Source organism: Gobio gobio, assembly GCF_949357685.1.
Source record: "Gobio gobio genome assembly, chromosome: 18".
NCBI classification, from domain to species: Eukaryota; Metazoa; Chordata; class Actinopteri; order Cypriniformes; family Gobionidae; genus Gobio; species Gobio gobio.
The window spans coordinates 19,388,960-19,415,116 of record NC_137111.1 but is presented as its reverse complement, the minus strand read 5'-3'; the positions used below and the strand labels follow the sequence as shown (position 1 = coordinate 19,415,116).

Genomic DNA, 26,157 nt, shown 5'->3' with positions numbered 1-26,157 from the left:
TTTGACAAGGGACAAATTGTGATGGCTAGACGACTGGGTCAGAGAATCTCCAAAACTGCAGCTCTTGTGGGGTGTTCCCGGTCTGCAGTGATCAGTGTCTATCAAAAGTAGTCCAAGGAAGGAACAGTGGTGAACCGGCGACAGGGTCATGGGCGGCCAAGGCTCATTGATGCACATGGGGAGCAAAGGCTGGCGCGTATGGTCCGATCAAACAGACAAGCTACTGTAGCTCAAATTGCTCAAGAAGTTCATGCTGGTTCTGATAGAAAAGTGTCAAAATACACAGTGCATTGCCGTTTTTTTGCGTATGGGGCTGCATAGACGCAGACCAGTCAGGGCTTCCATGCTGACTCCTGTCCGCTGTTGAAAGCACCAACAGTGGGCACGTGAGCATCAGAACTGGACCACGGAGCAATGGAAGAAGGTGGCAGGTCTGATGAATCACGTGGATGGCCGGGTGTGTGTGCATCGCTTACTTGGGAAACACATGGTACCAGGATGCACTATGGGAAGAAGGGAAGAAGGCAAGCCGGCAGAGGCAGTGTGATGCCTTTGGCAATGTTCTGCTGGGGAAAAAATGCTTCAGGAATGGTTTGAGGAGCACAACAACGAGTTTGAGGTGTTGACTTGGCCTCCAAATTCCCCAGATCTCAATCCAATCGAGCATCTGTAGGATCTGTTTCTAAAATCTTGGTGCCAGATACCACAGCACACCATCAGGGGTCTAGTGGAGTCAATGCCTCTATGGTTTCAGGGCTGTTTTGGCAGCAAAAGGGCGACCAACACAATATTAGAAAGGTAGTCATAATGTTATGGCTGATCGGTGTATGCTCTTTACATAAAGTTATATGTATTATTTATATAATGTTAACAAATTGAAATGTAGTGTACAGTGTACTGCTCATTTATACTTTGATATTGTACATTTCAGTGTCTGTTCAAACATATAATAATGTATGTGCGCTAGATCTACACTTTACGTACAAATACCTACAAGTGAATGAATCAGGTCATATTGGCAAATCGAATAAATCACATGGACCACCTGAATAAAAAGGATGTGCTAGAAATGTTGTTTCGCAAGACTTTGGGAAAAAAACATTTTGTTGGTATTAGCTAAATCTCCTTTCATTTTTACATTGTGCCATTTTTTTTTAACCATCTTAATTCCATTCTTGCGCAAGCTCCTTTTCGAAGTGTTTACACGATTTACTCAAAGCTCTGGAATTCTTTTGCAATCGAGATTGTTTTGGCATGAGACTAGTTTTTACTGTGGTAAGTTTTGTCTGCGATTAGGGCTGTTGCATACCGGGCCCTGCGTTCACCAATGGCTGAGCGGGTCTTTTCATTCCAGTCGTCTCCCTAATTGAGGTCATTGTTGGGCAGATTTCATGCATGAATTCATGATGCCATTGTTCGCACGACGAGAGCATTTACGCTTGTTTCCTGTGTGTCTTTTCGGGGCTGTTTTAGACAATGAGCACATCTTTCTGGACTTGGAAGAGAAACTTGCCAAGTACTTCCCCAAGGAGTGGAAACAGGACTCAGGGAAGGTGAGCATATCATGGTCCTGCTCCTAAATGGGCGTCCTTTATTCTGGAATTCACCCTCTTATTTCATTGCATGTCTATTTACTCCAAAATCACTATAAGTATCAGGTCCAATGGCAATACCATCATGGTAGTAGCATTGTATTCTTGTAAGTACCTGTAAATACCTTGGTTGTGATACTACCACCTGCGTCCATCACAGTATAACTGTATCATTGTTCCATGTGGTCATCAGGGCAGTTACAGTAAAGATAAACACTAGGAGGCCGTTCGGGATGTGGGAGTGACTTCATAATGAGGGGGTTGCCACAGTAACCTAGTCAAGCCTGTTCTTTCTCTCGGCAGGGGTCACAGAGGAGGTCAATCCCTCCCCTGCTCTGTCTGAAGGTCCAGTACTATGTGGAGAATGGCAGACTCATCTGGTAAGACACAGGCTAGAGATTCCCGGACGTTTGAAGGGAGGAACCCTCTCCTGGGCCTCTTTCCTTCATTAGTTTTAATCCACCAGGGGGTGAGGCCAGTTTAAGTGGGTTTGTGATCTTAGTTTTTATGCGGTCTGTCTTTGAAAGCTTTTTTTATTAGGTAGGGCAATTTTTCCCCTCATTTGGGTGTGGTGTAATTGAAAACAGCTCATAATGAAACTTATAATGAAAATTTTACTTAAATGTGGAGGATTTTGAAGACAGTGAGGATAGTATTTTAATAAATTCCTCTTTAAATATTTTTTTATGTCATATTTAGTCGTACAAGCTTATATTGAAGGGATAGTTCAAATATTTAAAATTAGTAAATGATGGCACTACCATTGCAGTTTAGTGTCAGTTTTTTTTGACAAGATTTTTTTAAATGTTTTAGAAAGAAGTCTTATTATGCTCACCAAGGCAGCATTTATTGACTCAAAATTCAGTAAACAAACATCATATTGTGAAATATTATTACAAAATTACAAATGACAAATAACTTTTTTATTTGAATATATTTATTCCTGTGATGCAAAGCTGAATTTTCTCCAGTATTTAGTGTCACATCAGAAATTATTCTAATATGCTGATTTGGTGCTCAAGAAATATTTCTTATTAGTATATTTTTTCAAGATTCTTTGATGAATAGAAAGTTCAAAACATCAGCATTTATTTAAAATAGAAATAGTTTGTTACATTATAAATGTCTTTACTTTCACTTTTGATCAATTTAATGCATCCTTGTTTACTAAAAATGTTTAAATTATTTTAAACTTTTGAATTGTAGTGTATATTAGTGCTTTAGCTGTATCAGTGTGGTATTTTTTTTTAAATAATATTGACCATTATATTGATTACTGACTATCAGTGGAAATTTTATATTATTAATTAATCAAACAAAGTATATTCTTTTTCTAACATGTTTCAAAAATACTAACCATCATTTGTACTGTATATAAAAAATGTGATGCTTGATTTTACTTACATGCAAAAGCATATATATATATATATATATATATATATATATATATATATATATATATATATATATATATATATATATATATATATATATATATATATATATATATATATATATATATGCTTTTGCATGTATATATATGCATGTATATAAAAGCATATATATATATATATATATATATATATATATATATATATATATATATATATATATATATATATATATATATATATATGCTTTTGCATGTAAGTAAAATCAAGCATCACATTTTTTATATACAGTACAAATGATGGTTAGTATTTTAACATTCACCATAATATCAGTTATCACTATAACAAAAATAATTATTGCTAAAACAAAATGATATCTGATGTTTAGTTTGTTATTGTATTGTGTATTTCTCTATGTCCTCAGTGAGCGTAAAGCGAGAAAACTGTACTACTATGATCTGCGGGAACGTGTCCTGCGCTCAGAATGCAGACAGCAGGAGGAAGTGTATTTCCAGCTGGCAGGATACGCCCTACAGTCCGATCACTCGGACCACCTCAGTCACGGACACGCTATGTATTTCCAGCCCAAAGAATACTTTCCACCCTGGGTAAATCTTCATTAGAGTGTAGAAAGTACAATCACATACATTTGCATTCAAGCAGGTGGTGCTTACTTTGTTTTTAAGGGTGCTTTCACACTTGGTTCGATTGCCTGGACCGAACCTGAGTTCGAATGCTCCCCCTTCCCCCTGCCCCCTTTGGACTATCTTCATATTATATTATTTGGTCCGAACCGGGGTGCGTTTGCGCCATCAAAGCTTGGTAACAACAGCGAGCGAGAAGGTGGTGAAATGCATAGCGTTGCTCACCTCACTTTTATATTTTTGTTTTTGTTGGTTTTGTTACTAAAGCTTCAGCAAGTAATGGCACTTGCGTCTATCTGCCGCTTATGTACTGCAAATGCTCTAAAGAACACTGAAGGCGAGCAGAAATGAGATCTACAGCTCTCTGCTTGAAGTACATTAGTCACGCTTGTCAGGAAAATTTGTGAAACTCACGCAAACACACATTTTTTTCAAATCATACATCATAAATAGCGGTTCACTTCCGTGATTTAGTACGATTGAGTTCACATCAGCAGCGAACCGTACAGGAGTTCACATGAACTGAACCCCAGATCACCTTTTAAGTGGACTCGTGGGGTACGGTTCGCAGGTGCGTTCATCCAAATGAACTGAACTCTGACGAACCCGAACCCGAACCCGAGTGCGCACCAAAAGTGCTAGTGTGAAAGCACCCTAAGTGTAGTAAGCATAAGGTGTATTTTGGATGCTGGTATGCTAATGTCCCACCAGGCTTCTTAATTAAAAAAATTCTTAACGAGCAAACATTTCACCTGAAAGAACATGCTGGTTGACAAGCATTTTAGGACACGCACCAAACCAGCAAATTCATGTTGTTTTTTATTACAGCAGGGGTTTAATTAAAGTTTTTGTAAAACTAATAAAGAATGGGTAGAGCCCACACTTGTTTCGTAATCACGCATGACCCGTGTCTGCTCTCTTCTAGATAATTGCGAAGCGTGGCATCGACTACCTGCTGTGTCATGGGCCCAAGGTTCATAAAGAGCTGTGGGGGATGTCCTCTCGTGACGCTATCCTGCTCTTCATCAGAGAATCCTGCCGTCTGGAGGATGTCCCAGTCACCTTTTATCGCCTACAGAAGGTCAGAGGTCATGCATGGTTATCAGAATGTCTTGCTGTAGGTCAAGACCTTCTCAGCTGTGGTATGTAGGGGAGGATTTGAAAAATATCCTCATCAAAGTGGAGGTTAAAAGTGAAGTCATTTCTGCACTACTAGTGCAACCCAAAAAGAATTGCAGCGTGCTTGTTTGAGTGATATTGCAACATTATCTCAACAAGATTTGTGAGTTTGGGGAGGACCTGTTTGTCAAAGCAATGTATAACCAAGGGGAGTGTTTGAACATTTTGACAACAGTCATGGGTTTTGCAATTCCAATGTTTTATTTGCAATTAAAGATGCATACATTGCACATTATGAAATCTACAATTTTTCTTTTTCACCTAAATATTAAGCAGAACTGTTTTCAACATTGATAAAATAAGAATTTTTTCTCGAGTAATCCACATTTTAGAATGATTTCTGGAGGTTTGAAAATTCAGAAAATTATGTGCAATATTTATATATTCCTTTATTTGACAGTGTGTTAATAAGCCTGTGTTCTCTTTCCTGAAGGACAAGAAAGAAGAGAAAGGTTCAGCACTCCTTGGACTGACTCTTCGAGGAATGCAAGTGTATCAGGTGTGCTTTTGTAAATGCTTGAGGCGTTTATGTGTGTTTGTTATGTAGCATTCACATGATTTTATCGTTGGAGGTCATTCCCTTACGAAACAAAAATATATTGCAGTATATTGGAAAATATCGTGTAATACATTAGGCAATATATTCCCATATATGGGATTTAATATTTATATTTTCTAATATATTGCAATATATTGAAAGCAGCAATCATTTGTATATTTTGCAATATACTGCAATATATCACATGAATATATAATATATTGTATATATGTACCATCAATATATTATAATATATTTCAAGTAATATATTGGTAAATATATTTTCCTTTCGTAAGGCTGTATTTTTGTTTGTAGCAGCCTCTGCATTTTTGCACATATGGCCATAGCTTTCTTGACCACAAATGAGATGTTTTAACAGTAGAAATAAGATGTAATTCTGATTTGACAAGGAATCAGTCTTGCCACTAAATACAGGCGAACAACCTGTATATAAATGGCAGCAGTGCAAAAAATGTTTTATCGCACTAGTGTTTGTAGCACATCACATTAAAACGTTGAAAATTATGTATGCTTTTTGCTACACATGTAAATGTTGTGTTAATGCTACTGTTGGTAATCATTCTGTGATTCATTGCAGTCCTGTGTTTTCTCTTTGAGCCGGTGCCAATCACAATGATAGAGCTCTCCAGATAGGCCTCACTGGAATGCATATATTTGAGGGTTCAGTCCATAAACAGGGATTTGGAGTGCATGCCTTTCCCCTGAATCCTCTGATCTGCCCGCTAAAGCGTCTGGGGCTGGATTAAACTAAGGGCCCTGTGTCTAAGAGATCAAAGACCCAGTGTGTTGAGGCCCTGACCCCAACCCTTAAATGGGCTCCCCTTCTGCTTTGATAAAAAAACAGGATTTATATTTTTTCTTCTTTCTCACACTGCCAAATAAGCAAATGTTACATATGATATAACACATTAAACTCATAGCGGGAGGAGAATGTATAAAGGTTGTCTATCTGTGGCAAGGGAAATCTGATTGTTGGTCAGAAAGATCCATTTTCAAAAAACTACAAATATTTTTTGTTGGAATGGTCTGGAAATGATTTGTAATAGAATAACAAATTATACAATTCTATAATGGTATGTGTACTAAAGTACTAAAATAATCAGTATTGAAATCATAAAGGAACCCAAACCATTTAGTGAAACCAGAATCTGAGCTATTTTACCATTAGTAGACCATTTCACAGATGTTTTTGTTTTGTTTTGCAGGAGGTGAACAATGTGCGTGATCTGCTGTATGACTTCCCCTGGTTTCACGTGGGACGACTCACCTTTCTGGTAACATTTAATGTTATTGCTTGTTTCATTATTATGTCATTATTATGGATTGTGGTGGTTGAACATCTGCTCTGACATTAAAAGTTGCTTTACATATACAGAGTTCTCTCTTTTTGCTCTCTGCACAGGGGAAGAAGTTTGAAATCCAGCCAGATGGTTTGCCCTCAGCGAGGAAGCTGGTGTATTACACGGGTTCGGCTTTTCGTTCTCGACATCTGCTGCTGCATCTGAGTTCCTGTCACCGATTGTATCTCAGCTTGCAACCTTCGCTCAAACACCTGCGCCAGCTGGAGGAGACGGAGGGTGTGTGTCCACACAATATTCTTCTCACTATTAAGGCTCGTTCACACCAAGGACGATAATGATAGCTCTAAAAAAAATTCTAAATATAACGATAGCTATAACGATAATGGCACAGAGAAACTATATTGTTGAAATTGGTTTCAAAACAATTGTTTTTCCAGATGATGAAAGATGAAATCAGAATCAGATTCCATCTTGCATTAAAGCACTTGAGGATTTAAAGTAGCAGATATTTACACTAATATCTTTATAGCTATCGTTCTTGGTGTGAACGGGATTTTGTTTTGTATTTTTTTTCTCAGTGGAGTTGTTTCTATTATAGCCCATTAGTTTCATGATGTCCAAGATTATTCTCACAAAAAACATGTCCAGGTCACATTTCAGACCAAAATCAAAAGGGGAAAAAAAAAATTATATTTTGTACATAGAATATGAAGCATTTTTAGGCTCATAAAGGGGTTTTTGCATTGTGTATTTTTTATGATGATTAAGCACATTTCCCCAACTGACATTACTGTAATACATCTGGAGTCTGGACGTTTTATTTTGCGTGTACATGTGTGTGTGTTTGTGTGTAAGCATTCTCATTACTGTAATACATACATTTATTTTTGTTGCAATACAGTAAAAATACTACCATAACATATAAGTACTTCACAATTTTACGTCTTTATTTTCTTTTTATATTATTTTCTTACAAATAATGTCTTTATTTTCTTTTTCACATTACAGTAATGAGAAGATTTTTCGATTATAGTAATGAATATTGGAGGAAATTTGTCAGTAATGTCATAATACAAAAAAAACTTAATGGACGTGGAAAATAGTTCATTTTCTTTAACGCAAAATACAGTTTATTCTTTAATATTACTTTTTTCCTTGACACAGTCACTTCTGGCTTCTTGATTGTAATATTTGTATTAAGCATCTGCTTTAAAATTATTTGTATTGTGAAAAGCGTTATAAATGAACATGAATTGAAAAAATATAGTTTAAATATAGTATTTCCCTTTATTTATAGTTTTTCCCTTTAATTCTGTTGAAATAAGACCTAGATATGTTCTTGGCTGGTTTGTGAGAATCACGCTTATTAGTCACAGAACCATGGTTTAACCATGTCAGGCTGTTTTTGACTAAATACTTTTTTCCCCCTCTTCGGATGCAGAGAAGAAGAGGTATCGTGAATCGTACATCAGTGACGAGCTAGACCTGGATCACCCGTGCAGCGAGGGCAGTCCCCGTCTGTCTCAACACTCCACCAGCAGCTCTGGCATTGAGGCGGACACCAGGCAACGCAGCGTCTCCGTAGAGATGGTTTCCATGGAGGAGAAGGAAAAGTCCTTCATCTCTGCCGTCAGTCATGGCTCCTCACACACCTCTGGGACTGACACAAGCAGCAAAGCTCGGACTGATGAATACGAGTGGCAGGAGGAAGGTGAGGGTCAAACAACTTAAAGTGATAATCAGTATTAAAAAATGCAGGATATAAAAGTATATTTATAATCAACATTTATCTAAACTTGTCACATTTTATAAATAAAGAATTTCCAAGGCACTCGAATGGTGTAGAAAAAGTTAAAAAGCCTTTTTTTTTTGATGGGTCACATTTTATTTTTGCACAGTTTGAATAGTTTGTGGTAGGGATGTGCCCGATGCTGAAAACTATGTTCAGAAAGGAAATGGCGCATTCTACGGAGCCCCTAATGGGACATGGTGAAGGAATCGCTTTTGAATCCGTGCTTTAAATTTCCAATTCGAGATCACGTGCATAGAGAGTGGCGGTACTGACCACACATTTGACATGGTCTGCTGACAGATGGGCATTGCTGGGATTCCTCGCATATGTAATTCTGGAAAGACATGTTGTTGATGTTGTTGTGGAGTTATTTAGTCTATTTGCTCAACCAGCTTGGCGTGCAAGTCATTGTCTTCATTCTCTTAGAATGTCACGTTCGCACTGACAGTGAGACTAAAATCTTTTAGGTTAAGCACAGTTAAACCTAGAGGGACAGTTTGTGATGAAATCTGCATGTAGATTTGCAGGAGATGGTGAAGGAGCCCGGGGAGGTTTCTGTGGACGACCCTGTGGATATCTTGCGACTGGCTGAGCTCCTGGAGGGCGTGTCCGTCGACTGTCCCACCATCCAATCAGACAATGAGTGTAAAGGTGAAAACTCAACCAAAAAAAAACACAGATCTTGGTCAATTTCATGTGTGGTTCTAAATACAATGCACCCAATCTAACTTCTGATTAACTTCTGATCTTCTATCTGATTCAGATTCTCTCAAAAAAAATGTAATTTTTTTTTACATATGCACGGGTGCTGTTTAGTAAACCCCCACTACTTAACAGAACACCTGACAGCAGCACTACAAGACACGAAATTGGTTGGTTGGTTAAAATTAGCTGTCAATCACTTCCCTTTCACTGTGTTCCGTTGTCACGTGACAGGGAACTAACTAGCGTGCAAAATATAAAGAGCTGAAGAAGAGAAATATTTATTGAAGCGCCAAGTGAAAGAGCTAGATTAAACATCAATAACAAAACAAAAAAACCCCCCGAAATAATCACCTAAACACGAGAATGATTCTGATTTAATTTAATTTATTGTAAGTGGCGATTGATGGTGGATAATAATCATAGACTGTAAAAAAATATGGACGTAGTGTCCGTGACTTCACCTATAGGATTCTGAAGAGCAGTTTTTGAAGAGTAAAGTCGGCCGTTGCCATCTAAAAATGGAGCCTGTGTCTAGCGGCCAGTCGATGAATTGCAGTTTAAGTCACTTCCGTATTGGCTTCAAGAGAAACTGGGGGAGTTTGCTGCTTGATAATTATATTCATACTATATTCTACTGACAAGGTTGCGCTGTTGAGGCTCGCGCAGCCTCATGAGGAGAAATAATAAAAAAAAAACAGCGCAGCAGCACACACAGAGATTGAAAAAAAAATGTGACAATGATTTCATACAATAGTACAATAAACAGTTAAAATCAAGTCACTTTAATTTTAGACGAAATATTGACTGTTTTTGTTCAGTTTCAACAGCGAAAATAGTTCCAAACGAAGATCACAGCAGAACCATAGCGCCGTTTGAACAAATCATTTGAATGAACGATTCAATGACTCACTCATTAAGACGGTCACCTGCCAGTTTAGTTTTATGCTTAAAAGTATCATTCCTTCAAACATTTCTTATTTGTATATTTAAAATATATTTAAAACAATCTCATAACATTGTTCGATACAATTGTAATTTTTCACTGTAAATTATTTCATTTGATTGGCAACAATCGGTGTCTTATTATTCCAATTGAATGTATTGATCATAATTTAAAATGAAGGATGAAGCATACATTTCATAAGATTAGGGAAAAATGCACTTTATAAAAGGGGAAATAAATGCCCTCGGGTAAATATCAGAAATATGCATATTTAAATGTGATAGAACTGCTGAGAATATTGCTTCAGAATAAATTATATTTATAACACAAAAATCCAATTTTTTCCAGACAAGCAGCATTTTTTATTCTGACAATTGAATGACTGATTTATTTGCACATGACACACACACACACACACACACACACACACACACACACACACACACACACACACACACACACACACACACACACACACACACACACACACACACACACACACACACACACACACACACACACACACACACACACACACACACACACACACACACACACACACACACACACACACACACACACACACACACACACACATTTAAACATTATAAAATATAATATATAAACATTTTAGTTGTGGTGCTCCTAAATTTTTGCTGGTGCCACCTTTTTGAAGTTGGGAGCACCAGTGCTACCAAGTAAAAAAGTTAATTTCGAGCTCTGGACTAATTTAATTCCATACCCGACCCGACCCGTTGGAAATAAAGACCACGACCCGAACCACACCCGCATTGAATCTAAATCAGGTAAACATATATTTTCATTTAACACAAGCAATCAAATCAACATTCTGAGTTGATGCATTTAAGAAAAATATGGTAATAATTGCAGCCCAACATAGTAATAATTAAAAGAAAATATACGAGTATGTGCATCCGTCATGTAAACAATACAAAAATGTTGCCTACATCATCTAAACAATACAGGATATTTTATACAAATGTGCATAAATCACACCAAAGGCTATACAGATGCTTAAAGGTCTGCAGTGTATACATGGCCGTTGGTCCTCTTAGCAGCATGAAAAATAAAACTTTTATTCAAATTGCCTATAGAGAAAGCAAGCAAAGTGCACTCCCTTAATGACAGAAGCTGTCAATCACTTCAGTTGCAGCACGCAAACACTGTGCTCAGCACTGAGCTCAACGCTGCAAATAGTGTTGTAATTAGAAACCTTTGATGGCCTTCAGACTACAGAACGTGAACACAAATATGCACAACTGGTTTTAAAAGGAATGAGAGATGAGACTCTGATTGTTTTTTTAAGAGACTAGGTACAACCCTTTTAGACTACGCGCCGGGTGCACCAACCATTTTTCCTGTCATTAAACTAGCAAAAGTGGATTCGGACACACCCTAAGTGCACTTGTGCCGTGCGCTTTAGACCATGTGCTTAGATCGTTAAAATAGGGCCCCTAAAGTTTAAATAGTTATCCTCTTTTTTTTTTTTTGGGACAATTTTTACACACTGTAAATCTATACTTTGCCTTTGCTCTTTGATGAGAATATAAATCTAATCCTGTTTACTGTAACTTCTGTTTCCAGGTCTGCAGATGAGTTCAGTTACAGGCAACGGCCAAATGGACCTTTGTGATCCAGATGGCATGAAACAGGTATTCTGTCTTCTCCAATCTTTCTCTTTTCATTCCTTCATCATGTCACTAATTGCTCTTATCACTCATTGCAGGTTTCTCATCAGAAGGCTCGTAACCCGGCCGACCGCTACAGCCTGAGCCTGGACGACGTGCGACTGTTTTCCCCTCTTCTCCGGCTAGGAACGGCATCAGTTCCAGACACCTCGGTCAGCTACACGTTTGGGCTCCCGCACACCGCGACCAGCCCATGTCCAGACAAAACTACTTTCTGTGTCCAGCGCTCCACGAACTGCCTATCTCTCGACCTGCTGGATGATAACCAGCTGCTGGAGCTTGTCCTATAAGAAACTGAGAAGACTTTAGCCTTCTGTGGTCTTCCAGTTCAGGCCATTAAACCGGACAGCAAAATGAAGAGGACACATTTTCAACAGGACTTTCATCAAAACAACCATACACTTGTTTCTGTGCTGTTCAACAGCAGGACAATATGAACAATTGTGGATTGTTTTACAAATTATACATGCAGAATTTTGTGTTGATGAACTTTATACAGACTTGTTAATGGATAATATGACAAGATTGTGTCCTGTGTCCTATCAAGGTGTGATGCAAAAATCGACTTCTTCTAACTGGCCGTAACCACAATGAGCAAAAAGAAGCCCCTGCCATAGTGAACTTTCATTGGTCTAAATCCTGCTCTTCATGAATCTGTATTAAACATCAAAAGCGAAACATTTTCGCTTTCATCGTGGACACACCTTGTTAGGACATGGTGTAACAGTTATGCTACAAGGTTTGTGGAGGAGCGTTCACTGATATACAGAATTAATACAGACAGAGCCTGCCAGAATAACCAGTTCTAAAAGGAAATCTTATACTCATGCATTTGAAAGCCACGTTCCTTTAAAATCGACATGAAATGAAAGTTGCAGTAGATTTGTCTTCCCTATTGTGATGTATATCAGAGCCAAACGGCTTTTTGAACAAGAAACAAAATGTAGGGCGGGACTTGATTTTGTCCGCTGGGTATTGATTGGATCGTTGGATGGTTGTGGTTTGCTATTGGCCGATCTCATGTGAGTGACAGGTTGCCCCGTCCTCACGGGCAGTAAACGCGTCATCGGAGAAGAAAAGATGTCGCTGCAAAGTTATTTTGATTAAAGATTACGAGAACACATTTATAATTTTTTTTTTATTAAATGATTTAAAAAAAAAAAAAGAATTAAACAATTTAGATTTATTGGTGGCTTTAAATAAACACTTTTAACTTGGAGTTTGTCTGGCCAGAGCTTCCCTTAATGTTTGAGATTATTACAGATGGGGTATTAATGTCAGCACATAAACTCATTTACCCATGTACAATAGTGCAGTGGTCATTTTTGGTCATGCTAATCTTGTTGCATCATTCAAAGACACTCGACTTGCACCGCCTGTTCTCCGGTTTCAAACAATTGTGTACAGACAATACTCATGTTCCCCCAAGTTACAAAGCACGTGTGAACCCACTCAAACAGCAAGCAGGATCGGAACAGAAAGTTGAAAAGTCAAACCAAAATATTCCATGTGAGTTTTTTGAAAGATCTAACCAATATAACAGCAAATAGGTTATATGTTCTTTCCTACCCAAGTAATGAGATGAACTTCTGTAACAATACGAACAAAGATTCTTTCCCTGTATATAGATCAATGTTTGTTTTGTTCCGGATACATGGAGCTCTTTTGATTTTGATCAATGCAAAATGCACATCAAGCCCTCAGAGTTTGTGTAATGTTGGGTGTAATTTCTTCATCAATGTATTGTAAACACACATCCTATTAAAAGCATGCTCATGCGTTCCTTTCAGTGAAAGGAAAAACACAGAGAATGAATAGTATATATTTAGCTGGAATCTGTCAAGATATTCCCCTGGTTTCACAGACAAGGTTTAAGCTAGTCCCAGACTAAAATGCACATTTGAGCTGTTTTTAACTGCACTGACATAGTTTAAAATATGTCAGTGCCGTTGTTTTGTCTCAAGATTTCACATCAGTATTTTTTTTCTCCCTAAGGCAAATTTGTAAAAGCTACTTAAATGTCCTAAATGAACCAGGCCTAGTTAATTTTTTTAAAGATAGTCATTACATATAAATACTATGATAAACTGATAAAGGCAATTCGCATAAGCAGAAGGATTATTGATATGATTGGTATAAATAATAATTATAATATTTTATTGATGATTTAAACAATTCATTTGATCATCTGCTGAATCAGTCCGAACAGTTTGGCTGCGTATGAAATCGCATACTCTCTTGAGTAAGTACTTACTTTGTGACCACTAATAAAGTATGTTCTGTATAGTGAATGTGTGTAGTAGCCTGTAATCTAAGGGAGAGCACACAACCTAACGCTTTTTGACTTTCTCAGTTTGTGTAAGTCCACTTGGGGTTCAGAGTATTTTATTTATTTTATTCACATTAATTGCATACATGTCTAGTACAATTATGTGGTTTTGTTTCATTATTCAGTGTAGGCCTATACTTTTTTCTTGATTTACCCCGAAAGAATTGAAGTGAATAGGTGAATACCCCATAGGTGGGGCACATTGTAACATGACCAAATGACTGACCAATAAACTAAGACTGGACGATATGACGATATACACCGATCAGGCATAACATTATGACCGTGAAGTGAATAACACTGATTATCTCTTCATCACAGCACCTGTTAGTGGGTGGGATATATTAGGCAGCAAGTGAACATTTTGTCCTCAAAGTTGATGTGTTAGAAGCAGGGAAAATGGGCAAGCGTAAGGATTTGAGCGAGTTTGACAAGGGCCAAATTGTGATCGACTACTGGGTCAGAGCATGTCCAAAACTGCAGCTCTTGTGGGGTGTTCCCGGTCTGCAGTGGTCAGTATCTATCAAACGTGGTCCAAGGAAGGAACAGTGGTGAACCGGCGACAGGGTCATGGTAGGCCAAGGCTCATTGATGCACGTGAGGAGTGAGGGCTGGCCCGTGTGGTCCGATCAAACAGACAAGCTACTGTAGCTCAAATTGTTTAAGAAGGTAATGCTGGTTCTGATAGGAAGGTGCCCGAATACACAGTGCATCGCAGTTTGTTGCGTATGGGGCTGCATAGCTGCAGACCAGTCAGGGTGCCCATGTTGACCCCTGTCCACTGCCGAAGCGCCAACAGTGGGCACGTGAGCATCAGAACTGGACCACGGAGTCTGATGAATCACATTTTCTTTTACATCACGTGGATGGTCGGGTGAGTGTGTCGCTTATCTGGGGAACACATTGCACCAGGATGCACTATGGGAAGAAGGCAAGCTGGCGGAGGCAGTGTGATGCTTTGGGCAATTTTCTGCTGGGAAACCTTGGGTCCTGCCATCCATGTGGATGTTACTTTGACACGTACCACCTAAGCATTGCAAAAATGGTTCAGGAATGGTTTGAGGAGCACAACAACGAGTTTGAAGTGTTGACTTGGCCTCCAAATTCCCCAGATCTCAATCCAATCAAGCATCTGTGGGACGTGCTGAACAAACAAGTCCGATCCATGGAGGCTCCACCTCGCAACTTACAGGAATTAAAGGTTCTGCTGCTAACTTCTTGGTGCCAGATACCACAGCACACCTTCAGGGGTCTAGTGGAGTCCATGCCTCATAATGTTATGCCTGATCGGTGTATATATAACATAGATATAAGTGATCACCCAGATTTAGACCTACCTATATTGTATTTATAGGCTTTAAAGCGTTCATGCTACAGGCTCTTTGTCTCTTTTGCCACTCAGTGCGGCTGAGGGGGCGTGTTCCGGCGGGAAAGTGATGTCAATGCAAACACTCTATACTGTGCGTAGCATGCAAATTTTCTGTATGCATGGAATACCCAAATAAGAACACTGAAATCAGTATGAAAGCTGTGTTTGGAATGGCCTATACCAAATGATTCCTACTATATTGCAGTATGCAATGTGTATACTGTGAATAGCATGTGAATTTACTGTATGCATTCTGTATTCTGTACTACATTTGCTGAAATCTGATGTATGCATCTGAGGACACTGCATGGTTTAGAGTGCGATGTGAACTGGAGGCGGGGAAAATTTTAACACATTCATGTTACTGTGTAAAGTACAAACTATCTGTATTTCCAAAACACTTAGTAGCACATAATCCAACATGACATCATGACATTTCTAATTATCCGCGTGTATGTCTCAGCCGCGTGAATGTAAATGGATTTATAAACATACTAAATGATGTTTTTTTGAAAATGTAAAAATGCAGAATGTTTCTTTTGATGGGTAGGTTTAGGGGCAGGGGCAGTGTGTGTGTGTGTGTGTGTGTGTGTGTGTGTGTGTGTGTGTGTGTGATGGGTAGGTTTAGGGGTAGGGGCAGTGTAGGGGGACAGAATAAAACGGCGTCGATAAACACGCTAAAAAGCGATTATGCATCTTGATAGCACGCCAAAATGGCATACGAATTGGCGTGTCATACTTACGCCCATAGATATAATAAAGGCTAGATGTCTTACGCCGGAGTCTCTAACGTCATCACCGGCGGCCATCTTGTCACAGGCAGGGCTCTGTGGTATCTGATGTAAGGTGAGTGATCTGCATGAACACAAATACTCTTATCTCACTGAAATCTTGACGGATTTACAAATGGTTTGGTTTCTTACAAACGTTATTAACATGGCTATAATAATGGATGCTTGAACAAATTATGAATAATTTTTCATAAGTATGCAGTGTCATAACTTCATCTCTGACGTTTATAACAAACCAGACAGTTTGAAAATCGGTAGAAAATTGAGCAAGTTATGGTTATTTAAAAAGTGCAAGCACCCATGAAAACAATGTTAGGAGTGAGCGAGCTGCCTGTGACAAGATGGCCGCCAGGTGCGGACGTCGACCTCCATTGGCCAGCAGCGTGCACGAGACATCTAGCCTTTATTATGGATATGTATACGCCATTTCATTCCAATCAAGTCAAATCAAGCACCTTTATTTAGGCCTATATAGAGCTTTATACATAGCCTACAGATTTCAGAGCAGCTTTACAGTGATAAACAGGAAAATAATGATTCAGTGATGTCTGTTTAGTGTCTATTCCAATCCGTTGAATAACTGTGTAAAGTTCATCCATTATTAAATGAGTTCAATTCGGCTATAAACCATCATTGTTTAGTAGTACGATCAACTGAACGCAACCAGGGGTTTTCAACATGGGGTCTGGGGACCCCCAGGGGGTCCTCCAGAAGGTTCTAAAGGGTCCCCGAAAAATTCAGAGAATAAAAAGACAAATCAAAAATGGATAAAGTCTATCGAACATTCTAACCGTTTCATTTCTAAATGTTTCTCTCCTTTCTTGCCATATACATACTTTCCAGAATTGTATATGTTTGCTTTGTATCTTTCTAGTGAGCTTTTCCTCACTATAGTCCCCTTTATATTGCTCACTTTGGTTGTAAGGCAGTATTCCTAACGCCTATAGGTTCATCATATTTGGGGGTCCTTGGCATCATAAAGTTTGAAAAACTTTCTATTTACTTTCAAAATAAACAAATCTTTCTCATTTTTTGTGTTATCACCCCAAGTTAACCAGAGACAAGTGTCTCAAAATAAACCATAGTAATGCTTAATAATCTATGCACCAAGCCAAGTGTATCCATAGTAGTTCACGGCCATTCATTTTAAGGAGCACAGATATTGACTTGAATCAGCATGTATGTATAGGGATTTATTTATGCTATTAAAAAAAGCAAAACAAGCAAACCCAGCCCGGGTGAGAAAGAGTAACACAAAAGTGAGGTAACACATTACTTTCCATTAAAAGTGACTAAGTAAGGCAATTACTCACTGTTTAGGGAGTAATGCAACATTGGAATGCCTAACTTTCCCCAACACTGACTGTATGTTTATGCCAGGTCATCCAAGAAACATTTCCAATTAACTAACTAGCATGCATTGTTCAAAGAATGACAACCTTGTAAAAATGTGGCTGCTGTGTTATTACTGAGCCTATTATAACTAAATGGAAAAGTCTGCTAAAATAAAGATATGAGCTTCATTTTATGCCACATTATTAAAACTTGCAAAAACTTTTCTGTCGAGATATTACTTTTAAAGGGATAGTTCACCCAAAAAATGTAACTATCCCATGATTTACTCACCCTCAAACCATCCGGTATATGACATTCTTCTTTCAGACAAACCGGAGTTATATTAAAAATGTCCTGGCTAATCCAAGCTTTATAATGGCAGTCAATGGCAGCACAAAATTTGAAGCCCAAAAAAGTATATCCATCCATTATAAAAGTAGCCTAATAACGTGTGGAGCCGTTTTTAGGCTTCACATTTTAGGCAGCCATTCTCTGGCATTATAATGCTGGGAAGAGCCAGGACATTTTTTTTTATATAACTCCGATTGTATTCGTCTGAAAGAATAATGTCACATACACCTGATGGCTTGAGAGTGAGTAAATCATGGGGTAATTTTAATTTTTGGGTGAACTATCCCTTTAACATAAACTCCAGCAAGGTAAATGCAAAGAAATAACCATAGGATAAAAAAGGCACCATGCGCCCCCTGCTGGCAGCGACGCTGCTCACACAGCGCATGCGTCAATCGTGCACGTAATATTTCAGGAAGTAGACGCACCGCACTGGTTCCCACGTGTGTAGGAGGCAAAACATCGAACCGGATTTTAACTATTTTGAAGTTGCGAATGCGGATGTTTTTATCTTAGAAGGGCTTATACGAAAATGTCTAATTTTTTGTTAAACCTCCTATTGTCCCAATATCCCGACCCCGAGAATTTGATCAATACTTTGTGCTGGCCAAGCTCATCACGCCCCGATATAGAGAAGATTGAAGCTTTAACTGTTTTGATCACGGAACTTTCTAAAAAATCACAAGAGGAGCGCTTCATCTGTAAGGTGCGGTCAGTTATATGGGATCAATGCATGCCACTACTGCAAACGATCTCCAGTGCAGATGATGGAGGTAAGGATCTGCTCAGCGCTGTCTGTGGACTCTTTGCAGTGTGTGTCAGTACCTGTCAGGCTGATGATGTACCTGAGCAGGTCATTCATGTTCTTCTGCCAGTTCTTATTACCAGAGATGATGGCAACCATGAACCAGGCAGGTTTGACGTAGATGTTGCTATTGAAGTCACAGCAGTGCTGCTATCTACCATCTCATACGATGGAGGCATCATCTCCAGGACTCTATCCTGCACCCTTTGCTGTGTCAAAGATCTTTCTGACTCCATAGTTTCAAAAATCATAGTGCGGATCTGGTTCACCATACTCAAGTCCTGCAGTAAGGATGCTGAATCAGAGGTGCTCCATCAGATATGGGATGATTTGCTGTCATGGCATCAGAGAGATCCGACAGAATCAGTGTCAGCTCGGATTCTGTTGTGTCTCACTGCTCTCTCCGACCACCTCTACTCTCCGGAAACCTCCCAGAACCGGCCAGACCCTAGAAGATGTCAAAGGCTTTTTAGGGCAATTCAGGCCGGGTTGACTCACAAGGACAGCGTGACCCGCAAACGGGCGCTTTACCTGCTCACCAGGTGTGTGGCACTGGCAGAGATCAAGAAAGAAGATGTGTTTACCAGTGAGGAACCACAGACAGGTAGGACGATGTTCAGTGTCTGTCATGTTCATGACTTCTAACATTGTTCACACATGTCTTGGATCTCTGCAGATGAAATCCTGTTCAGATGGACACCGGAAAAACAGCAGTTACTGAGAGAATTCTGGGAAGATTTTGCTCTAGTGTTAGAGACTCTAGAGGAGAACCAGGTACGAATACTTTATTTAGAGAGTCAAAACGCAACTGGCCTAAAGTACTACACCAGTCATACTACTTCTGTTGTTTGAGTGATACAGCTTCTCGAACAAGAAAAAATGTAGGGCTTGTGTTGTCGTGAGCGACAGGTTGTCCCACCCTGATGCCATAGACACATCATCAGAGAAGAGATGGTGGAAATAAAATATTTGTGAACTGCATTTTACGTTCACTTTACTATGGAAACTTGCTTACGCCACAGAATAAATCATTTTTAAAGATAATTGTGACTTTTTATCTTACAATTGCGAGTTTACATCTTGCAATTCTGACTTTTTTCTCAGAATTGTGAGTTATAAAGTCAGAATTGCGAGATGTTAACTCGTAATTGCAAGAAGTCTGAATTGATAGCTCACATTTTTTTCTCACACTTTATATCACGCAGTTCTGAATTCTTAGAATTGTGAGAAGATTAGAAATAAGAGATAAGACAAGCAGCGGTCTTTTGGGGTTTCAGTCAGATCAACACACCCCACGCCACTGTCCGCCATAACAACACCACACACACCGATACATACAAAATACACTCATGCACTGTATGCGCTACTGTTACGAACCCCGCTTTCAAAGTAATATAATAATAAAATGGAAATACTAATACATACTAAAGTGCTCTTTGGGAAGGGGGCAAGCAACATAAAAGCTACCATCTTGACAACACAGCCCGTCATCCGCAGCGGCCATAGGTTATTGCACTTAGATCGCTCACAACTCGTCAAAAGTTCAAACGGCTGATGACATCAGCGCGGGGTAGCGCCGACACATCGCTGGGCCTCTGGGGCGTTTAATCACTACACATAAAAATTTGATTGGCTGATGACACACCACACGTCAGTCAAAGTTATGATCAACTGGAAAATGGCAGCTTCAGCGGAAGGCTAGCTATACTACTAGTGCTGGTCCACAGAGCTGTGATGCGTTTAGATGATGACATATGGAAAATACAGCTCAGCCTAAAAAAAAATAACCACAGTCTTTCTGGAAATATAATTGTAACGTAGTGAAATAGAAAGTAATTGGACACATTAATTAAATTTAATTATGAAAAATATAGACTTGGTCGGCATTACTGGGAATGTCCACAAAACGTCATATCCGTCATATGCCGTGGGGGAAAACAAGCCATTAGAATGAATGCACGTAGACCTTGTTAGACGCTTTATCTTTACTCTTTGTAATGATTACGATTGATTTTAGCTTGATGCAGTCCCGAAAAGTTGCCATGTGGCGTTCTGCACCTCTAGTAAGTTAAAAAACCTTGATCTGAAGTTTTATACTGCCAAATAAACAGACAGTTTATGTCGTATCCCTGTGCAATACGTCCATTACAATTAAACATTTGCACTACATGATACTGGTATTATTGTAAAGATTAAAACAAGTGATTTCATTAATTGCAATGGCAAAAGTTTGTTGAACAAAACGCCAATAAAGTCATACTTGTTACGGGACGGGTTAAAGCAGTTTTTCCACGATGAACGATACATACAAAACTTTCAAAAGTCTTCTTTATTTCGTGAATGGAAGGGCTGGGCTCATGCTTGTGCTTCAAGCTGATAGTCACATTATATGTACAGCACTTGTACATTTTCTCGTCTAAATGCAGCTGCTCCCACAAATATTACACGACATAATAGCTAGGCTACTTCATAAATCACCCAGTCTTTTGATGAAGACGGTTGCTATAAAAAAGTAAATAAAAAAACGTTGCTATTGTCGTAATTCTAATAATATTGTGACACTGACATGTCAATTTCATAGCACAAGACGTTTTATGATAATTTTAAAACGTTAAATGTATGTAATACATACTTTTAATACCATAAATTCAGGAACACTGAATTAACGTCTTCATCGAAAGACTGGGAGATTAATGAAGTAGGTACGTCATACCTATATGGGGGTCGATGGAGCAGCATGGATTTTGATAAGAAAATGACACCTCTGGCCATTGATTAAATTACATTGGGTCGTTTATCAGTCACAGATACTGTACGGACAATCTGACCCAATATGGCTCAGTTTTTCTATATATCTTGCTCTGTTGAGTGGCAAAAGTGATTCTACACCGGTTAAACTGGGTTAACCCCATGCATTTACATTGTGGGGGAATGGACTGTTTTCCCCCATGCCGACCAAGTCTATATATTTTTGATTTTGAGTAGGCCCTGACAGCCCAATGCTGGTGAGATATAAACTCGCAACTGCAAAAGTCCAATTCTGAGGAAAAAAATCAATTCAAGTCAATTCTGACTTTATAACACGCAATTGCAATTTATGTATTATTCAATTCTGGCTTTTTTTACTCAGAATTGTGAGATGTAAACTTGAAATTGTTAGAAAAGAGATAAATTACCTTTTTTATTTTTTATTCTATGGCGGAAACAAGCTTCCATACTTCACTAATTTTATTTTATGCAGTTATATATTTAAGTCTATGAGTCTATTTAAGTCTACATGTCTATGTGTGTCTTATGCTGTTTTTTTATCAATTATTTTTTAAGATTCACGTGATTCGACCTGTACTCAACAGGATTGACGTGCTTGTTGAGACAACGGCAACTGATATTCAAGGTTGGTCATGTTTCTTATGTGGCAGTATAATATCAGTTTTACTGTAATTTGTCTTGAATCTGTTCTCCAACTCTCTCCATAATCAGGTGGGCTGTTTTCTCCATCCTGGCTGCTGTGTGTGTATCAGCGCATGTTTCACAGCGAGAACAAGGCAGTAATGAAAGAAGGAGTCAATCACCTGCTAGAGCTGAAAGCACTGCATCGCTCTGCATTTGCTTTGGCATTCTCACAGGTATCCATCCATAAATCTTAAACCCTGTCAAATCTGACAATTTAATGAATTTTTACATATTGTGTTTTTTGCTCCTGTATCATATTTGATACATCAGACTTTTATGATATAGTTTTATGGTAGTATGATATAGGAAAATATTGAGCTCATACTCAACTAGGCAATACTTTAATTTTATCCAGAGGTTCATATTTATATGGCATAAAAAGTAAGGTGTAACTTTTAAACGGAATAGCTGAATAATTGCATAAAATGTGCTTAAATATCAATGGTCACTCTATATCTCCAACATTATATCTTAGTAAGATGATATTTAAATGTTTAGTTTTATGATCAAAGATTTGTAGTTTTTACTGTTGAGGGCAAAACATATCCAACACGATGATTGAGAGATGAACAAATAAACCTTCCTCAAAAACCTGATATATGATATTTGACTCACATTTTAGCATGATTTAAAAAAAACAAAAAAAAGATGAATGGATAATCATGTAAACCTAATTTGCTTCAGTCCAGTAAATATCTTGAAATATTAAATGTATTCGGTAACACTTTAGTATTCACTTTTGCCTCAATAAACTCCTAATTTGCTGCTTATTAATAGTTAGTAAGGTAGTTGTTCAGTTTAGGTACTGGATAGGATCAAGGGATGTAGAATATGGTCATGCAGAATAAGGCATTAATATGTGCTTTATAAGTACAGCCAATATCCTAGTAATATGCATTCTAATAAGCAACTAGTTCATAGTGAGATTTGAACCCTTAAATAAAGTGTTACCATGTATTCTTACATTTACTTTTTTTTAAAAATCAATAAAGATTTCAAAGCAAATTACCTGAAGGGGGTATGACTTATATTATATTAGTATAATTTACAATTTTATAGTAGATTGAGCACAAAAGGTCGTTCAGCAAAATTTTTATCATGTTGATGATTTAGATTACTTAGAAATTCACATCAAATGTGATACAGTAGGCTTTATAGGGTTTAGGATAATGTGATCTTCTGCCTTATAAGATAGTGATAACCCAAAAATATGTCTTGATATGGATGTAAAATAGTTGATATAGTAGTTATTGATAATGAATGTTCTTCTGGTTGTCAGTTTGTAGTCGGCCCTCTCATGGATGTTCTTGCGGAGAGCTCTCTCTATCAAAGGTAATTGTTCTCTGCTGTTAAAATTCATACTAGGAGAAGTTTTATTACATAATACAATTAGTTAGGTCTCGATCTTAAAATGTTTTTAAGCTGTTTGTTTCCACAGGGCACCACAGCAGAACATCAGAGATTGTCCAGAGCTGGGAGTGAAACTCCAAATCTTTATGGTGAATTTCTTCAGCAGTTTGCCAGAAGAAAACAGAGGTAAAGAGGGCAGTATATTTTTGTGGAGATGTTTTGGTCTCTATTTTTGGCTATTGAGTAAATTCAATTCCACATCCAGAAATGATGTTGTTGTTATTGTGGTCAGGTTCAGTGTTGCTGCAGCTCATTCAGCGGTTGGGTTCACGGCAATGGTGCGCAGTCCCACTGCTCTTTCTGTCCCAGGCCCTGTCCTGTCTGTCCCCTTGTCCTTTGCTTGGATCTGATGGACTCCATGCGATCAGGTACAAACTACTAGCTTCTAGAATCTCGTGATTCTGCAATTGGAGAGAGTATATAGAGAGAGGGTTAGTTCACCCAAAAATGAATATTCTCTCGTTAATTACTCGCCCTCATATCTCAAACCCGTAAGACACAATTGAAGATCTTTTTGATGAAATCTAATGCTGCGTTCACACCAAACGTGAATAGAGCGTCGGGAGCGAGTGATTTCAATGTTAAGTCAATGGAAAGACGCGCTGACGCGCGTCTGGAGGTCCTGCGGCGCGATGGACACGATTCCGCCTCATTCGCGTGTCCAGTTCTAACCCTAACCCTAACGCGACTACAAACTTTGACGCTTCAAAAACTTCATAAAGAGATCGTAAAACTAATCCATATGAATTGAGCTAATCCATATGAAAAGATGAACGAAATTCTTACAGGTTTGGAACGACATGAGGGTGAGTAAATGATGACAGAATTTTCTTTTTTGGGTGAACTATCCCTTTAAAGGTAGTTATTTTTAAGATATTGAAGATCATCTCCATTTGAAAGTCTTGACGCGTCAAAATTTTCATAGAGAGAATGTAAAATGAATCCATATAAATTGAGGAGTTTTTAATCCAAGCCCTCTGAAGAGAGGTGGTTGCTTTAAATCATGAACAGGTTTAATTTAGGCTTTTACTCGCATATAAACATTGATCAGGGAGCATAAACCAAAAGCTCAACCATACATGCTTGATACTGAGAACAAACCTCATTGGTCCTCGCAGAAGCTCAGACGTGCTGCATGACACACAAGAATGAACCTCATTGGTTCTCGCACATCAAGCAAGGATGCTTGAGCTTCCTTTTACCAAAATCTGTGAAAATATGGAATTAAAGCCTAAATTAAATCTGTTCATATAAATCGATTGTGTCTTTTCATAAGACTTTGATTAAATCGCTTGATTCATATGGATTTATTTTAAGATCTGTTCATGAACATTTTGAAACATCAGAGTTTTGGGTGAATATACTTTCAATGGAGGGACAGAAATCTGTCATATTTCATTAAAAAGATCTTAATTTGTGTTCCGAAGATAAAAAAATTATTTAAAACAGATGTGAAGATCAGTTGCTTGGTGAAAGCACGTCTGTTATTGCCTCAATAAAGCATGTGTTTGTAATTCACATGATCTGCTCTTAATTTTCATGTTTGTGTTTTTCAGAGAAGTTCTGCGCTGTACTATGATCACCCACCAGGTTCTTTTGAGAGGAGCATCACAGTGTTTTCTGCTCCATTCCGCTCTCTGCCTGACAGATGTGGTACTGTACTTTTTTCCTTCAAATCCTTAACCCAGTAAAGCCTGATATGATTTTTTTTTTTTAATCGAGCAGCTTACCTTTAGAAAAAAATAAAAAGTTAAATATGTTTTTTTTTTATTATATTTGATAGTAAATCTGAATTGTATGGCCCATGTAGTATGATAGTGTGAATATGGAAAAGTATGAACTATCAATAAAATGACTGAAGGCATAGAAGATTGTGTACAACACGTTCTTCAGCAAAGTTTTGATAATGTTGACAGTTTAGAGGCTTTAGAAAAGCACATATTAAATATGATACAGTAGGCTTTATAGGGTTAAATTAGTATTATTAGTAATAATTTACTAATTTTCATCATTAACTCACCTTCACTTTGCTCCAAACCCACATGACTTTCTTTATTTTTACCATACAGTTGCTTTGTGTGAGGAAAACTGAAATTTTAAATCACTCCATTGAACCTCTTGTTCCTCCACATATTGAAACTTGGCTCATTGCGATTAGTTATAAAAAATGCACACAACCTCATTAACATAATGCATAAATGCGGCGAATTTGAATGCACAAACACACATGAGAATGTAGGTTTTTCAGTGCTATTTCTTAAAAATGTTGTTTACTATAATGTGGATTTTACAACTGGCATTCTGTTATGATTATGACATTATGTAAAGTCACAGCACATTTTATGATCAAACAAAACTGATATCTGAATGATTTTCTTGTTTTGACAGTCAACTGTGTCACTAGATGAGCTATTTGGTTTCCTTGCACATTTTCGAGCTGATGAGTCTCTATGTCGGGGTACAGAACTTTGGAAGGAGGTAAACTCAAAGACTGTTAAC

At 38.1% G+C, this 26,157-nt stretch overlaps 2 protein-coding genes across 3 annotated transcripts in view; both read left to right on the top strand.

Annotated features, from left to right (window-relative positions):
• The window catches only part of LOC307141689 (FERM domain-containing protein 6), a 30,466-nt gene extending 16,362 nt beyond the window's left edge, over positions 1-14,104 (top strand). Inside the window, exons 4-14 of the mRNA XM_079842078.1 lie at positions 1,474-1,553; positions 1,896-1,972; positions 3,408-3,591; positions 4,553-4,708; positions 5,240-5,305; positions 6,571-6,639; positions 6,768-6,942; positions 8,108-8,377; positions 8,978-9,109; positions 11,712-11,779; positions 11,854-14,104. Coding sequence (XP_079698204.1) covers positions 1,474-1,553; positions 1,896-1,972; positions 3,408-3,591; positions 4,553-4,708; positions 5,240-5,305; positions 6,571-6,639; positions 6,768-6,942; positions 8,108-8,377; positions 8,978-9,109; positions 11,712-11,779; positions 11,854-12,105 — 1,529 coding nt within the window. The 3' untranslated portion in view covers positions 12,106-14,104. The remainder of the gene's footprint in view (positions 1-1,473; positions 1,554-1,895; positions 1,973-3,407; positions 3,592-4,552; positions 4,709-5,239; positions 5,306-6,570; positions 6,640-6,767; positions 6,943-8,107; positions 8,378-8,977; positions 9,110-11,711; positions 11,780-11,853) is intronic.
• A 4,279-nt stretch (positions 14,105-18,383) lies between these two features.
• The window catches only part of tarbp1 (TAR (HIV-1) RNA binding protein 1), a 45,699-nt gene continuing 37,925 nt past the window's right edge, over positions 18,384-26,157 (top strand). The window contains exons 1-9 of one of the 2 annotated variants that reach the window (XM_079842353.1): positions 18,384-19,399; positions 19,472-19,569; positions 22,120-22,189; positions 22,276-22,421; positions 23,528-23,580; positions 23,687-23,784; positions 23,891-24,026; positions 25,215-25,311; positions 26,047-26,136. In XM_079842353.1, coding sequence (XP_079698479.1) covers positions 18,523-19,399; positions 19,472-19,569; positions 22,120-22,189; positions 22,276-22,421; positions 23,528-23,580; positions 23,687-23,784; positions 23,891-24,026; positions 25,215-25,311; positions 26,047-26,136 — 1,665 coding nt within the window. In that variant the 5' untranslated portion in view covers positions 18,384-18,522. The remainder of the gene's footprint in view (positions 19,400-19,471; positions 19,570-22,119; positions 22,190-22,275; positions 22,422-23,527; positions 23,581-23,686; positions 23,785-23,890; positions 24,027-25,214; positions 25,312-26,046; positions 26,137-26,157) is intronic. The other variant, XM_079842352.1, reaches the window with a different exon arrangement.